Source organism: Emydura macquarii, unplaced genomic scaffold, assembly GCF_026122565.2.
Source record: "Emydura macquarii macquarii isolate MOO-44397 ecotype Brisbane River unplaced genomic scaffold, CSIRO-AGI_Emac_v2 contig_2795, whole genome shotgun sequence".
In the NCBI taxonomy this organism is placed as follows: domain Eukaryota; kingdom Metazoa; phylum Chordata; order Testudines; family Chelidae; genus Emydura; species Emydura macquarii.
Window position 1 is genome coordinate 837,890 of NW_027132932.1, and position 17,844 is coordinate 855,733.

At 40.8% G+C, this 17,844-nt stretch overlaps 1 protein-coding gene across 1 annotated transcript in view; it reads left to right on the forward strand.

The window, feature by feature from the left end:
• LETM1 (leucine zipper and EF-hand containing transmembrane protein 1) overlaps nucleotides 1–17,844 on the forward strand; it is a 67,828-nt gene that overhangs the window by 13,803 nt on the left and 36,181 nt on the right. Inside the window, exons 3-5 of the mRNA XM_067567719.1 lie at nucleotides 3,138–3,594; nucleotides 8,235–8,292; nucleotides 12,076–12,529. Of these exons, the coding sequence (XP_067423820.1) occupies nucleotides 3,354–3,594; nucleotides 8,235–8,292; nucleotides 12,076–12,529 (753 nt within the window). The 5' untranslated portion in view covers nucleotides 3,138–3,353. The remainder of the gene's footprint in view (nucleotides 1–3,137; nucleotides 3,595–8,234; nucleotides 8,293–12,075; nucleotides 12,530–17,844) is intronic.

The following is a 17,844-nucleotide window of genomic DNA, read 5'->3' on the forward strand; positions in this document are numbered from 1 at the left end:
ACACATATTAAATAATTGTAAAAGATTAACCATTCATTTATTACACTTGCAAAGTCTCTAATGTTACAGGTGACTTCAAAAAGATAAGTATTTTCCCTTCCTGTATATATATTCAGGGACTGTGCTGATATAGTTGATCACATTTTGGGTCAAAATTCAAATTCCATCTCCCTTTAAACTGCATGATATACAAAATGAAGCGTGGCAGCTAATACTGTATAGAGTTGTTCAATGTGTGGTAAAAGATTATTGTAATGCAGGCAAGGAGCAAACTGATATTTTAATAATATACTAGCAGGCATCAGACTTTAACAATAGTACCAAAGAGCACACTGTTGATGATTTGTGTACAACATTTTCTCTAAATATCTGTCTGTATAGTACTATGAGAAATATGTCCTCTATTGTATGCAGTACAATATCATGTAACTACACTTGCTTAGGGAAAAATGACAAAACTCTCAATTGCAGTTAGTGGATGCAGTCGGCTACTGCTGACAATACATAGGATAGCATCAGTACTGAATATCTTTTTCTCCAAAACATACCTGTAATCAGCAGTCACGCAGACATATAGTATGTCACTGTGTGCATGCTATCAGATATGATTTCCATTAGAGAATATCTTATATTGAATTTACAGAGTTTGTTCTTCAGCAGCATTTTATTAACACTGCTTGAACTCAATATCTATGGCCTCATTTACACTTAAAACTCAATTTAATCTACTATACTGACTACAGCGTCCCTCCTGCTCTGATTGAACTCTAGGAGTTTTGACATTGACTTCAGTCATAGGAGGATCAGGCCCAGTGTCTACATATAAGGAATCCATTTTAAGGCACTTGGAAGAGAGGAAGGTGATCAGGAACAGTCAACACGGATTCACCAAGGGAAAGTCATGCCTGACCAACCTGATTGCTTTCTATGATGAGGTGACTGGTTCTGTGGATGTGGGGAAGGCGGTGGATGTGATATACCTTGACTTTAGCAAAGCTTTTGATACGGTTTCTCACAGTATTCTTATCAGCAAGTTAAAGAAGTATGGGTTGGATGAATGGACTATAAAATGGATAGTGAACTGGCTAGAGCATAGGGCTCAACGAGTAGTGATCAATGGCTCCATGTCTAGCTGGCAACCGGTCACAAGCGGAGTTCCCCAGGGGTCGGTCCTGGGGCCGGTTTTGTTCAACATCTTTATTAATGATCTGGAGGATGGGGTAGATTGCACCCTCAGCAAGTTTGCGGATGACACTAAGCTGGGCGGAGTGGTAGATACCCTGCAAGGTAGGGATAGGATACAGAGTGACCTAAACAAACTGGAGGATTGGGCCAAAAGAAATCTAATGAGGTTCAACAAAGAAAAGTGCAGAGTCCTCCACTTAGGAAGAAAGAATCCCATGCACAGCTATAGACTGGGGACCGACGAGCTGGGCAGCAGCTCTGCAGAAAAGGACCTGGGGGTAACAGTGGATAAAAAGCTGGATATGAGTCAGCAGTGTGCCCTGGTTGTCAAGAAGGCCAATGGCATATTGGGCTGCATTAGGAGGGGCATTGCTAGCAGGTCACGGGAAGTGATTATTCCCCTCTATTCGGCATTGGTGAGGCCGCATTTAGAATATTGTGTCCAGTTTTGGGCCCCCCAATACAAAAAGGATGTGGACAAGTTGGAGAGAGTCCAGCGGAGGGCAACAAAAATGATTAGGGGGCTGGAGCACAGGACTTATGAGGAGAGGCTGAGGGAACTGGGCTTGTTTAGTCTGCAAAAGAGAAGAGTGAGGGGGGATTTGATAGCGGCCTTTAACTACCTGAAAGGGGGTTCTAGGGAGGATGGGGCTAGGCTGTTCTCGGTGGTGGCAGATGACAGAACAAGGAGCAACGGTCTCAAGTTGCAGGGAGGGAGGTCTAGGTTGGACATTAGGAAAAAGTTTTTTACTAGGAGGGTGGTGAAGCACTGGAATGGGTTACCTAGGGAGGTGGTGGAATCTCCATCCTTAGAGGTTTTTAAGCTGCGGCTTGACAAAGCCCTGGTTGGGATGATATAGCAGAGGTTAGTCCTGCTTTGAGCAGGGGGTTGGACTAGATGACCTCCTGAGGTCCCTTCCAACTCTAATATTCTATGATTCTATGATTCTATGATATAGAGTGGTTGCATTCACAGATTATTTACTTTAGTATTTCAAGAAATGTTACTTTATTAAGCTACAGTTTATCTCTGTAGCATTATTTCAATATGCTTAAAGTATTGGTGAAGTTAAAGATACCTGCATCAGAAAAAAAACCCAAACATTGTTTGACATTAAATAACTTCTATGATTTTAGGGCTTACTGCTGCTGCTTTTTTAAAAAACAGGTTTTCATATACAAAAGTAAAAATCATCTACTTCTCTCTCAGTTGTGTCTAGACTATCTGATTCTTGTAAGGGGGAGTAGAGCCCCTGAAAGAGGCACTGCTCAGCACACAGAAAAATGGCCACCACCTCAACCAAAGAAAGAGACCATAAACAAACAAACCCCACAACAATCACCAAGGATCTGTTAAACAAGGGGCAGAGAGGAATGATAATAATAGTAAAATGGGAGTGTGGTTACAGGGTCAAAATTCACATGTTCATAAGGTTCTGTGGTTAATATGCTAGTGAGCAAATGCTAGTGAGCAATAGTGCGTTGACCTGCCACATGCAACAGGGCAGATTTTATGCTCTCCAATTTTCCCTCAATAGCAGGAACAACTGCCACCTCAAATTCTCTGCCAGGTTTCTTTCCACATGGAGGGATCTAAGTGGCTTAATTTGCCCCATTTTTGCCAAAGAATAAGTTTCCTTCTGACACCAAGTAACGATGCTAATTATAGGGGGTCACTTGAGATGGATTAGGTTACAAAAGGTAATAAATATCCCATTCTCGGCATTGGGATCCACTGAGCCAGTGGTTCTCCTGCCATGTTATGTGGACCATGTGCTACAGCCTCCAATTTAATACTACCTGGCTGGCCCTGAGGATGTGACATGGGCCTAGCTGATTGGGCTGCATACAGCCCATGGGGCCACCAGTTGAGAACCACTGCTCTAAGGCTTCTGTTCTGCTGCCTGCTTACCTGTATCTAACTCGTGCTCTGCCCTCTCTCCCATCTACAGTATTCCTATTACTAGGTACCTGAGAAGCAGCCACCTGCCTGGATCCCCCGCATCTTTGCTACTGGCTTCCTTCCCCTCCCCCAACGCAGCACACCTAAAACTACCACTCCCAGCGTGCAGCGCTCTTCATTCGTTTCCGAGCGGCCCCTGAGTTCCCAGCATGCAAGGCGACACCGGAATCCCGAGTCCAATGGGAGCAGCGCTGGGGGTGGGCCTATGCAAATAGGCGGCGGTCGGTCGGTCGGTTGTCAGCCGCGCCTCGCGGAACTTCTGTCTGTTTCCGGGGGAGGTGCAGCGGCGCTCGGGCGGGGACATGGCCAGGCCGGGGAAGCGCTGCCGCCACCATTAGTGTCATGCCAGCCGCCGGCGAAGAGGAAGATGGCGTCTGTGTTGCTGAGGAGCTGTAGCCGGCGGGTCTCCTACCTCCCCAGGCCGCTGCGTAGAGAGCCCAAGTGGGGTAAGGCCCGGGGCTGGGCCAGCGCAGCCGCGCGGGGTCCCGGCTCTCCAGTGTCTGTGGGACCTGAGCTGTCTCCGAGGCCCCGGCCTTGGCTTTGGCCTGCCTACAGAGCGCCCGCATCTCCTAGCGCAGACGGAGCGCGGGCGGGGGGCGCTGGGTTTGGCGGGGGGAGCCGGCTCCGGGCCTGGCCGTTGAGGCGATCGTGACCGGCTGGTAGGCGGGGGACTGGGGCGCAGGAGGTGGCGCGAGGCGGTTCGTTCCTTCCTTGCTTCCAAAGGTCGGTGCCGGCTGAGCAACCTTGAACTCACATGGGTGACGCGTGTGGAGTGGCTGCGCTAGGTGATCCTACTTTGCCCTCCTTAACCTAACCCCGCAGTGATCGTGTCAGTGACCCAGAGAGGCGTCCTCCCTCCACGCTTCTCCTGTGCCCGTGGCTCCCTTATTTCTCCTCGCTGAAGCCTTGGGCTACGACGTAGGAGTTATTTGTTGGCTGTTGTCCTGGGCTGACTATCTCCGTGCTTTCCATTAGCTCTAGCGGCTGGAACGTCTCAGAAGTGTTTCCTTTGGATAAACTACTTCGTTCCTCTACCATGTTATCAGCTGTATTTCGTCTTTGAGTTAAGCTATCACTGGCTTTGGTTTTCAAGGTGTCCCTTTTTGCAAATAAAGTGGGTTCTTTGTCTGTAGGTCCTGGAAGTAAATTAAAAATCTAATTTGACTTCTTGCAAGTGGCAAATCAATCTAAAAAATGAGTGCAGTGAAATCTGGTGTGCTTATTTTGTTCTAAGAATTTGGCAACTGAGGTTTTGTGAAATAATCAATAGCTTGTGACAGAGGTTATGGTTGTAGTTGCCTTTTATCTTTTCTTATTTGCTTTTAATATTTGTAAAAAAGCTAGCTTGATAGCTATGGAAACTTCAGTATTCTAGCCCCAGGACACACACAAAGTGCCAGCTTTCTTGCAATGCCTTACCAATGATCTTCAACCTTGAGCTGGAGGAATCAGTCACTGTGGATGAAAGTTAAATGGACATGCCAATTCAATTCATTGCCATTGCTGAGATTGCCAAGATGTCACTTGTGATGGACGCTTTTTGTAATGTGGACGCTTGTCCATTGATATGGCAAAACTAACTTCAACAACAGCCATCTGATGTATTGATCTCTTATAGTTACTGTTCTTTGCTCAGATGCTGCAGTAAAGGACATGATAAAAAAAACCTAGATAGATTTGGGCTGAATTTGAACTGTTGAATGGACAAATCTTGAATTTTATTACCATTAGTCTGTGCCATCCAGTCCTACCTACAGTATTCTAAATCTTCAGTGTATAGGGAATAAATTTAATCTTTAAACTAAATTACAAGGGTAAATGGGCATACTGCCATTTTTAATGGCATAGCAATATTTTCTTACATTGGTAACTGATGGGACTATTTCATGTTGGATGAGTTTTTGATGTAAAATGCTTTAATAAAACAATGTAGCATAATTTAAAAACTCTTCAGGTAGTCTGTAGATGTCATGTATAATCATAGATTCATAGATTAAGGCCAAGAAGGGACCACTGTGATCAGCTAGTCTGATCTCCTATATAACAGGCCATATAACTTCCCTCAAAATAATTCCTAGAGCATATCTTTTAGAGAAACATCCAGTCTTTGTTTAAAATGCTCTGTGATAGAGAATCTACCATGACCCTTAGTAGATTGTTCCAATGGTTACTCTCCCTGTCAAAAAATTCTTATTTCCAGTCTGAATGTTTAGCTTCAGATTTTAGCCTATGGATTGTTATACCTTTTTCTGCTAGATTGAAGAGCCCCTTACTAAATAATTATTCTCCATGTAGATGCTTATAGACTGTAGCCAAGTCACTCCTTAACCTTCTCTTCGTTAAGCTAAATAGTTTGAGGTCTCTGAGTTTATTGCTATAAAACAGATTTGCTAATCCTTAATCTTTCTCATGGCTCTTCTCTGCATCCTCTCTAATTATTCAATGTTGTGTTTTTTTGGGTTGTGGGCACCAGTCCTGGACACAGTATCCTAGCAGCAGTTGCATCAGTGCCAAATACAGAGGTAAAATAACCTCCCTACTCCTACTCGAGATTCCTCTGTTTGTGCAGCCAAGGATCTCATTGGCTCTCTTGGCTACAGCATCACACTGAGAGCTCATGTTCAGCTGATTATCCTCTAGGACCCCCAAATATTTTCAGAGTCAATGCTTTCCAGTATAGAGTCCACCATCCTGCATTCTTTGTTCCTAGTTGTATATGTTTCCATTTAGCTTTGTATTAAAATGCTTTTTGTTTGCTTATGCCAAGTTAACAAAGGGATCCAAATTGCTCTGAATCAATGATCTGTCCTCTTCATTACTTACTATTCCCTCATATTTTGTGTCATCTGCAAACTTTCAGTGATAATTTTATGTTTTCTTCTAGGTCATTGATAAAGACGTTAAATAGCATGTGGCCTGCAGGACCCTACTGGAAACACACCTGCTTGATGATGATTCCACATTTACAATTTGAGGCCTATCAGTTGGCCAATTTTTAATCTATTTGATGTGTGCCATATTAATTTTATATTCTAGATTTTTAATCAAAATGTGTGATATCAAGTCAAATGGCTTATAGAAATCTATAAGTACAGTAGATGCTCACTAGTAGCAACAAATCAGTGCCCTTTGCTACGTTGCTCATAAGCGACTGCTGCTGTTATGGGGAGTGTCGACAACTTACAGTAGGGAAAGTGTTCCATGGGGAAATGTTGCTCGTAAACAGCAGTTGCTCTTACAAGGTGTTGCTGCAAAAAAGGGTCTACTGTATATGACATTAACACTGTTACCTTTATCAACTAAACTTGTAATCTCATTTAAAAAAAAAAGTTTGACAGGATCTGTTTTCCATAAACCCGTGTTGAAATGCATTAATTATATTACCCTCCTTTAGTTCTTTATTAATTTAGTCCTGTATCAGCTGCTCCATTATATAGCCTGGGATTGATGTCAGGCTGACAGGACTATAATTACCCAGATCATTCTGTTTACCCCTTTTAAAAACTGGCACACTTTAGCTTTCTTCCAGTGTTCTGGAACTTCAGTGTTCCAACATTCATTGAAAATAAACAATGGCCTAGCGAGCTCCTCTTCAGTTCTTTTAAAACTCTTGGATGAATGTTATCTGGACCACCTGATTTAAGTGTCTAACTTTTGTAGCGAGGCAGGTGAGGTAATATTTCTGTTTGGACCAACATAGCTACAACAGTGCAAATAACTTTAATAGCTTCTGTTTAACATCCTCCAGAGATTCCAGCAAAATGAAAAGAGTATTCTCATCACCATATGATGAGCCTATATCATCTGTTTTTTCTTCAGTTAATATTTATTGAACACTTCTGCCTCTTCTGCATTATTGATAACTCTACCATTGTAGTAATGAACCAATACCATTGTCAGGATTCTTTTTTGTTCCAAACATATATATAAAAATCTCGTTCTTATTGTCCTTGATTGTGCTGCCCATAGATTTCTGCCTGTGTCCCTTTGCTTTCTTATCAGTTTTCTGCATTTCTTAACTTACTCATTACTATCAACTTTCCCTTTCTTCTATTTGGTTATATTATTATTTTACAGCTGCCTTCATTTCCCTTCTACACCAGGTCGTTTTTTAAAAACCAGCACATCCTTCTTCCTTGATTGTGAGTTATGGCTTCTTGGGTATCCAGTAAACTGTTCTTAAATGATTCCCAATTATCAATCATATTTTTCTGATTAAATTCTTCCTCCCAGCTGATTTGGCTTAGTATTGTTTCATGTGCTCTTTCAGCTGGAACAACCCTCTGTTAACCCATTGTTTCATGACAGAAATCTATAACAGTTTTGTTTCATCTTAGATCCAATTTAATCTTAGTTCATCTTGTTCATTCAGCAAGTACGTAGTCTGAATCTTCTTAGAATCTTAAGTATTCTTCCAGTAAAGATCAAGCCATTAAGTACGACAGGCTTATACTTCTGGAGTTACTTTTTTCATGATAGACTTTTTCCATTTGAATTTTAAATATAAAGAGACGGTATGTACATTTTTCTGTATTTGAAGCCTTTTTAGGGCTTCAAAAAATCCTATCATTCTTATTACTGGTTTTACATTAGGAAAAAATGTTTGTCTACAGCTCTTATTCAAATGGATGCTTTTCTTGCTTCCTAAACAGGTAATCCTGGTTAAGGTATCTTAAGGGGGCAGTGCCAAGTATTTAAAGCTGCAGACTTTCTCTTTGCAAATATCCCAATTGTACTTATGTGGATGGTTTTGAATACCCTGCAGTAAGGAGCATGAACCTTCCTTTTCTCCTTTTTCTTGGCCTAGGGCTGGTTAGTTCTCATGCATTAGCACATGGCTACCGGGCTGAACTTGCACATCAGAAGAGACTCTTCAAATCCAGACAAACTTCTAAAAGTTGAAATGAGAAGTAAATAGTTTTGTAGAACCTTTTAAACAACCTACATTTTGGCCTAAAGTGCTGTACCTGACAAAGTCCATTTCTAAGTAAAAGTTGGTCTTTTAAAATAATTTAGTTGTTCATTATTAACGTTATGCATTTGTTGTCTTCCTAAATTTCAGTCTGTTTGCAAATTTTTTTTCCAGGTAATTTGGGAGACCGTACTTGTCTCAGTTGTGTGTCTCTGCGGTTGATAAACCATAAGTAAGTAAGCATAAACATGACACAATTATTTTTCAAAACTTTTAAAACTATGCCAAGCTATTCTAAAAGCTTTAGTTACACCATAATGGAACATAGTTACCAGACTTTTAGACCACAGTTTCTCAACCTGTGGTACGTGTACCCCTGGGAGTACGTGAGAGACAGGCAGGGAGTACCCGGGGAAAAATACAGTGAAGGGAAGCCGGGCGGCAGCTGCTGACTTATGGGGAAGCCGGGCGGCAGCAGCCCGCTTCCCACCTGGTCCCAGCTGGGAGGCGTGTTGCAGCCCCCAGCTTCTGGAGAAGGCGGGCAGCAGCCCTCTGCTTCCTGCCCTGTCACAGCTCCCAGCTGGGAGGCCTGGGAAGCCAAGCTGCAGCTGCTCGGTCCCAGCTGGGAGACAAGCGGCAACCGCCAGCTTTCGGGGAAGGCACGTGGCAGCCGCCCGCTTCCTGCCTGGTCGTAGCTCCCATCTGGGAAGTGAGCAGCAGCTGCTGGCTCATGGGGGAGGCGGGCGGCAGCTGCTCGCTTCCTGCCAGGTCCCAGCTCTGAGCTGGGAGGTGGGCAGCAGCTCCCAGCTGGCAGCCTCCTGCATCTTGTGAGCTGGGTGGCAGCCACCCATACCTGAGCCAAGGGACAGCCTCCAGTGCCCCATCTTGAAAACAGGCAGCAGTTGCCTGCCCACATGCCTGGATACAACTGGCGCAGAAGCCTCCTCTGCCCCAGCTTGGATTGGGTAGCAGTCGCCCACCTCCTGGGCTGGCAGCCAGGTGGCAGCCACCTGCAACTTGCCCAGGTGGCAGCCCCCCCTTCCTGGCTCAAAGCCCAGTGCCCAGAAAACTTGTCAATTTCACTTCTCTAGCTGAGCAGTGAAATTGACAACAGTGATAGCCCCAAATTTCACCAGTTACCCTCCCTCCCTCCCTTTTGTCCTTCCCTGTCTTTCTCTCACCCCTTCCTTCTCTCAAATCTATGGCAAAAAAATTTGGCGTGGCGCTTTATATTCTCCAGCATTGGCATGCTGCTCAAAGCCTCCTAGCTTTGGCCAACATCACCTCTAGCCCAAAGACTGATTCTGTGAATGTTGATCAGGCAATGATAGAATAGGTGGGGTAGGTCATTCAAACGCAGGTATCCAGCTTTATTTACAGTCATGAGCATGCATTCCTTATCTTAAGAAAAGTTATACTTTCTTTCTTCTTTGTCAAATTCCTCTGTCTCCTCTAAGATCCTTCTGTTCTGTCTGTGCTGTTGCTGTCTTCTAACCATCCAATTCCCCACATCCTGTGTCAGCTCTCTGCCTTATATACGATTTTCTGCCCTTCCCTGATTGGTTGGTTGCTTAATGTCAGTCAACATCACCTTTCCCTCCTAGAGGTATATCATTTTTGACCAATCAGTTGTCCAGTATGCTAATTAGTTTCACTTGTTTATTTCAAGCTGAACCTTGAGATCCTCCTTCCTAGATAACTGACCCCTACCTTCAGGTTTTAGTTGTGACCTTTATTTCACCCCAGTCTACCTTTCTGCTATTGGTCAGTTTCTTAACACCTCCATTTTGTTTCTCTCTGTCTCTAATATGACATCATCACGGCCACCATTTTAGATTTCTAGCTAAAATTCACTCTAAATTATCATTATGTACTACTAATCAAAAGCCTTACACTTAAAACAAATTAGATTTTTATTCATACCTAAACATTGATTCTTTCACCACTTTTGTTATTTTAATTAGGACAGATAAAATCCTCTCTGTCTTCCCCTCCTCTTTCCTCGCCTCCCCCTTCCTTTTCAGCTGTGTGGCTAAATGCTGTCTCTGGTGCTGATCTCCTTATATGGACTAGAACAGTTTTAAAAAAAAAAAACCAAAAAAAAACCTCTTTATCAAGGGAGGGCACGAGGTAAAAAGTTTGGGGACCACTGCCATAAATAAATACATTAACATCAGATGTAATACAGATCTTTTGGACATCTCACTATAAGCCAGCTTCCCATATCGAAAACAGACCACTTACTTTTTACTCTCTTCCTTTCTCTCAGTTTCCAATCTATGTTAGAACATCTCACTTTGTCGCTGTTTAATTTCTGTCCCACATTAGACCCAAATTTACCTTTGTTTTACAGGGATCTGGGGTTCCCATTTAACTAATTAAATAAAAATGCTAACTTGAAAGTAATGCTACGTAGTTATTTTTGTTACATAAATTAATCCTGCTATATTAAACTTTCCATACTTCTAGTTTTTGTATCCTAAATAGGCTTTGACATCTTGTGATTAAGTACATGCCCCCATATCTTCTCTGTGGAAGAGCTCTGCTGAAGAGAAAACTAATTACAAAGTATAGCACTAAAAGATTAACCTCTCCTTCCCACCCCCAGTTACAAAAAACCTTCCAATGTGCATTAGATATCAGTGAGTTTTAATTATATGGGAAGTTTGAAGGGTTTGTTGTTTTGTTACTGAGATCATTACGGATAAAAGTATGATTTGATACAAACGCTGTATATCTTAAAGGATCCATTTTAAAAACTAATTTTAACTGATGAATAGATTGAATTGTAAATTTTCAGAGAATTCACTCTGCACTCAGAATAAGGCAGGATATGCTTATTCTTCAGGGGTAACACAGCTAAATCCCTGCTTTAAGTGCAAAACTTAATTCAGCTTTAATTGTAGAAAACTGCAAATGACCCTTCCATAATAAAATATTAATTAAATCATAGTGCAGGAAAGTGGAAAGTACAGAACAATTCTGTGTTAATAATGAGCAGTGGTAGACTTGAAGCAGTTGTCTTGGAGAGTACTCCACCTGGGGCACCACCACAGCATAGAATTGTCATGACCTGCTATCTTGAGCTATGGTTATCAGCTGCCTTTTGGGGATTCCATCATCAAATATAGTTCGCAACATAGCACGTTAAAGTTAAAAAAAAAAAAAAAAAAAGCAGCATTGCAGGGATCCATGTTTGTCTCATTGATTAATATCAAATTTGCTTATTTATAAGTTAAAAGAAAAGTTCTAATTGCAAACCCTGAAAATTTAACCTGAGAAAAATTAAAGCTATTTCTCTCCTATAATTTTGTGCTTGAATTTCAGTTAATACAGAATTGACTGCACTTGCTTAAATTAACTATTGCATTTACTATTACTATGTTCCAGATGATAGGAAAAGTGCTAAAGTACAAACCTGATTGCATTTAGGGAGCGGTTCTAATTTTGTACATGTAATAAGCACTTTGGAACAATGTCTTTATGTTCATTTTTCAGCGTACTTTTAATTCCTCTTTCAGAAAGGGGTGAAAAGGCGTTAATGAAATAGGATTCTGTTGTTCTATACAAACCATTGATAGGATTTAGCTTCCAGTTTGAGCAGGCCAAACATCTGCTGGAAGAAAGAAGGTTAGAGGTTTAGAGATAATGGGAGGGAGAACTTCTTTAAAGTAGGTTTATCTGATACTAATTTCCTTTCTCCCCCTTAATCCTACCAGCTTGTACTTTGTCATTATTTCTCACTGATGTCTAGTTTTACTTCTACACTTAGTGACTAAAAGTGCTTTCTATTTAGAAAGCTGTTTCTCACTTTTGAAACTTTTTTTTCCTCCCTTGAAAGTATTTTATAGGAAAAGACCCTATAAGTAAGTTATAACGTGTATATAATCACTATTTTCAAGTGATAGTGACATACAGGTTTTGACCTTCATAATTGTGATTTTAAACATGTAGTCAATCTTTCTTCTTTAGCACTTATTGCTAGATCTCTTAAATGCTTTTTTCTTTCTTTAAGGAATGTACACTTTAAATATTGCACTAGTGTCCACCCTGTTTACATTTACTCCAAAAAAGATCAATATACTTGTTGGACTAAAGGACCTGAACGAACGTACTTTACAGTTGTGAGCTCTCCTGGTTCATGGACACCGCTTGCAAGTTTAGGCATTTTGGGGCCCCAGTACCTTCCAGTACGATGGTGGCATTCTTCACATCCCCGTAATGATGACTCCATGGTGGAAAAGTCACTGAAGTCTTTAAAGGATAAAAACAAGAAGCTGGAAGAAGGAGGCCCTGTATATAGTCCAACAGTAGAGGTTGTTAAGAAATCTCTCGGACAGAAGATTGTGGATGAGCTGAAGCACTATTATCATGGCTTTAGATTGTTATGGATTGACACAAAAATTGCTGCAAGAATGCTCTGGCGAATACTTCATGGCAACACTTTGTCTCGCCGAGAACGGAGACAGGTAATAAGTATATTTAATCTATTCTATTTATGACTGAGTGATTATGCTCCTTGCCTGGGTTAAATTGAGTGGGTTCCTTATCTTTTGTTCTTTGTGTTTAGAATCAGTGAAGTTACCTCTAGCATCCCTAGTTAAGGGAACTTTACCCAGTATCTGATGCAGCCAATTGAAAAAAAGACAGGTTTATTCATATCACATAAACGGTATCTATATTTATATGCATATTATTTTATTTTAGTGCATCTCCCAAACTTAGGTTTAGTTGTCTTCAGAAAAACAGAGCAGACACCAAATTACCTCAAAGCTATAGACACTTCAGCATTGTGACTGTAAACTATACAGCATCAGCATTTCTGCGGTTTATCAGTTTGCCACCACATCAACATTATTAAAATTTAGTGATTTTATTTTTCTACTTAATTTCCTTTTTGCAAAATGTATTTATTGAGGATTATAACAAATGAATGACAAGATCTCTTGTACAAAGAAACAATGTAAGGAAAAGTACTATATCGTAGATAAAAAATGAATATACATACATGTATATAGAAGCTGCAACTGTTCAATAGTTTTTTTCTTCCATATCCGTATTTATTTAATGCACTTATGCAATATACAGTAAACATGTCTTCTGACAAATGGGCCATCTTTTACTAATCGTCAAAATATAATTTCAGATTTTTTTATGTACAAGAATTAATTATATAGTACTGGGGACCAATTTCTTACCAGAAATCATGTTTGAAAACCAAGCTATTGAACTGTTATAGTAGATGCTCTGAGTGTAAAATGGATAAATGCTAATTTGAAAATATTTGGAACTACTTGTGTGAGCTAGGATTCAAACGAGCGTAAGTCTTAACACAGTTTAGAGTTTGATGTTAAGTATGCTTCCAATTGTGCTTGTATTTTAAGGTATGTTCTCAACTCTGAATTTAAACCAGGCTTGTAGCTTAGATTTATTTTCTTTAAACTATTTCTAGTACAAGAAGTGAAAATGGATGGGTTCTTGGTATGTAGCCTAAAAGGAGATGATTTAACTTAACTATAGTTGTTCCATTGTGTGACCCAGAATATAGTACAATTCTCCAGCATACAGAATGTAGAAATATTTTAAGTCAACTATTGCAATTAATGTCCTTAGATGATCTTATTTTGGTTTTCTTCAAAGTAAAGAAGTGCATTAAGTAACAGAAATCAAAGATATAGATCCCCTATTGTTATGGAGAGACAAGAGGGCAGTGTTACATTATGCCTGAGCAGGGCAGAGTATATTTGGTATAATGTCCTTTAAATATTCTATCAGATCAGCGAAGCAGCTAACTAGTCTAGATATCATATGTTTCAACTCACTTCAGAAATACCTGAAATAATTTTTTAGACTGTGGGCACATGTGTAGTTAAATTGGGCATTGCATTACTGTATGTGTTAGAAATCCAAGAGGAATTCTCTCTTTTCAGTTTTTTGCTTCACATGTACAAATCCATGAAGGTTTATAAGTGTTAACTTGGAATATCTGTATGCAAGATGTTTTGTTTTCAAGAACTTGTGAAAGTTGCTCAAAGGAAAACTCATCCTTTTTGTAAGGATCATATGGGGGGCATTAGTGATTTTGTGAATTGCTGATTGACAATGAGGTGTTTGAGTTTTAAAAGGTTTCCCATAAAACTCTGAACCAAAGATTTATATATTAAATTGACCAAGGGTTTTCAACTTGTACTAAAAGAATACTTTAAGTTGAAGTCACCCCTTTAAAACTTTTTAAGTTTTACCTGCTGTTGGCACAAAAACAGTCAGATTACTACAACTGGAAAAGGTTAAAAAAATAAAATCTTTCCGTTCACTAACTTATGTAAGAGCTAGGTATTATGATAGTGCTTTTCATCCATAGATCTCACAGTACTTTACAAAGGAATTCAGTATCATTATCCCCACTTTTTACAGATGGGGAAGCTCAGGAAGGGAGGTGGCTTGCCCAAGGTCACACAGCAAGCTGGATCAGAACCAGAGATGAAACCGAAGTCTATTGCCCTGTCCACTAGGCCACCCTGTCTATGAACTGTCATCTCCATTGTGTAGTTTAGTCAGTTTTCGCTATTTATATGCAAGTCTTTCCTACAGCAACAAGAATGAAAAGCATTTTTGCTGAATTTTTTACAGTAATTGCATGAATTATGGAAAAACACATTGTACACATCTGTTTTATACCAGCACAAATGTGATTTAATCATTGTTTAAAAAGAAAATACTAGAACCATAGCTAGAATTCCAGCCTTTTAAGATCTCAGGACTGACCAAGACGCAGGTTATAACACTTTGTACCCCCCAGTAATGGTCTAGGCAGCTGTCAAGCAAAAATAACAGCACATTCCAGTTGGTGGGTTATAATGTTTTATAAGTAATAGCATATAACTAGCCATTATGTATCATCTTCCTTTGCGATTTTTCTGTGGAACTGCATTTTTTTAAAGAGAAACTTATTTTGTCATTTGGCTGCCATAAATCATAGAATCATAGAATATTAGAGTTGGAAGGGACCTCAGGAGGTCATCTAGTCCAACCCCCTGCTCAAAGCAGGACTAACCTCAGCTATATCATCCCAACCAGGGCTTTGTCAAGCCTCAGCTTAAAAACCTCTAAGGATGGAGATTCCACCACCTCCCTAGGTAACCCATTCCAGTGCTTCACCACCCTTCTAGTAAAAAACTTTTTCCTAATGTCCAACCTAGACCTCCCGCCCTGCAACTTGAGACCGTTGCTCCTTGTTCTGTCATCTGCCACCACCGAGAACAGCCTAGCCCCATCCTCCCTGGGACCCCCTTTCAGGTAGTTAAAGGCCGCTATCAAATCCCCCCTCACTCTTCTCTTTTGCAGACTAAACAAGCCCAGTTCCCTCAGCCTCTCCTCATAAGTCCTGTGCTCCAGCCCCCTAATCATTTTTGTTGCCCTCCGCTGCACTCTCTCTAACTTGTCCACATCCTTTTTGTAGTGGGGGGCCCAAAACTGGACACAATATTCTAAATGCGGCCTCACCAATGCCGAATAGAGGGGAATAATCACTTCCCGTGACCTGCTGGCAATGCCCCTCCTAATGCAGCCCAATATGCCATTAGCCTTCTTGACAACCAGGGCACACTGCTGACTCATATCCAGCTTTTTATCCACTGTTACCCCCAGGTCCTTTTCTGCAGAGCTGCTGCCCAGCTCGTCGGTCCCCAGTCTATAGCTGTGCATGGGATTCTTCCTTCCTAAGTGGAGGACTCTGCACTTGTCCTTGTTGAACCTCATTAGATTTCTTTTGGCCCAATCCTCCAGTTTGTTTAGGTCACTCTGTATCCTATCCCTACCCTCCAGGGTATCTACCACTCCCCCCAGCTTAGTGTCATCCGCAAACTTGCTGAGGGTGCAATCTACCCCATCCTCCAGATCATTAATAAAGATGTTGAACAAAACCGGCCCCAGGACCGACCCCTGGGGAACTCCGCTTGTGACCGGTTGCCAGCTAGAGATGGAGCCATTGATCACTACTCGTTGAGCCCTTTGCTCTAGCCAGTTCTCTATCCATTTTATAGTCCATTCATCCAACCCATACTTCTTTAACTTGCTGATAAGAATACTGTGTGAGACAGTATCAAAAGCTTTGCTAAAGTCAAGGTATACCACATCCACCGCCTTCCCTACATCCACAGAGCCAGTCACCTCATCATAGAAAGCAATCAGGTTGGTCAGGCATGACTTTCCCTTAGTGAATCCATGTTGACTGTTCCTGATCACCTTCCTCTCCTCCAAGTGCCTTAAAATGGATTCCTTAAGGACCTGCTCCATGATTTTTCCAGGGATTGAGGTGAGGCTGACCGGTCTGTAGTTCCCTGGATCCTCTTTCCTCCCTTTTTTGAAGATGGGCACTATATTTGCTTTTTTCCAGTCCTCAGGGACCTCCCCCTGTTGCCACGAGCTTTCAAAGATAATAGCTAATGGCTCTGAAATCACCTCAGCCAACTCCCTCAGCACCCTCGGGTGCATTGCATCCGGCCCCATGGACTTGTGAATGTCCAATCCTTCTAAATAGTCTTGGACCCGTTCCTTCAGCACTGCGGGATGTTCGCCTCCTTCCCATTCTGTGCCAAAGCTAGGCTGGAGTGTCCTTTCCTTCCTTTTTTAGCAGGTAGCAAACAATTGCCATCTGCTTTTTCTCTGGTTGTCTTTTCCCCCCTTTTTCCCTTACCCCTGGCATTTGTGCACAAACCATTACTTCCTACAGGCTCTCATTTTCTTGTCTCACCAAGAGAAGCAGAGGTAAAGCACCTCTAGAAAAATTTTCACATTGTATAGCAATAAATACAGAACCAAAGAAAAATAAGATTACAATTCTGATCGATTGACTTGATACATACCTTTATTTTGCCATTTTACTAAAATCTATTACATTAATATGTTAGCATATCATGACTTTTAATACTTTGTCCAAAAAGTGAAACAAGTCTAGGAATAGGTCGTCTTAATGTTATACCAGTTCTCACATTGATGGCATATGGCATAACATTATATAAAAATAATGAACAAAAGAGGAATGTAGTACTTTTGAAGGTGAACTTGGAATGTTCTGCCATCAGGATATCAGTATATTTTTGTAATTTTTTTATATAGATCAAATGAAATAAAACTGTTTTGATAGCAGCTTTCGGTTCCTGGGGGCAAAAAAAACCCCTGTTTATTCAGTAAGAAAATTGATTTTTTTTTTTTTTTTTTTTTTTTTTTTTTTAAATAAATGGATTGGGATTGTTGGGAAAGAAAGTAGAGCTTTAATGACTTGCATATGCAAAGGTTGAGAAGCTGTAAAAACAAAATAAACTGTTTGAGAACCGACATAATTAAAAGAAGACAGTTGAGTAAATGCAGACACATTCTTTATCACCCCAGGGTAATCTGTTTAAAATTGTTAATTAACTTGAACTAATTTTCCCTTTATCAGCCTGCACTGACAGAGTCAATGAGTGGAACATTTCTTATAGCAAGTTAGTTGACAGTAAGTAGTTCAGGGTTTTTTTTTGACGGGGTGGGGATTCTTGAGAAAATAGTAATATAGAATCTTGGGGGAAAAGTGAGTTTATTTTTATAGCAAGAATAAAACACAGCTGGCTTCAGAGTCTTCATTGTCTAAACTAGTTCCAGAGGGGTAGCCGTGTTAGTCTGTATACAGCAAAAACAACGAGAGTTCTGTGGCACTTTAAAAACTAACAAATTTAATATTTGCAGGCATAAGCTTTCGAGAGACTTCAGCTCTCTTCTTCAGATGCAGTAATACAGAAGATGC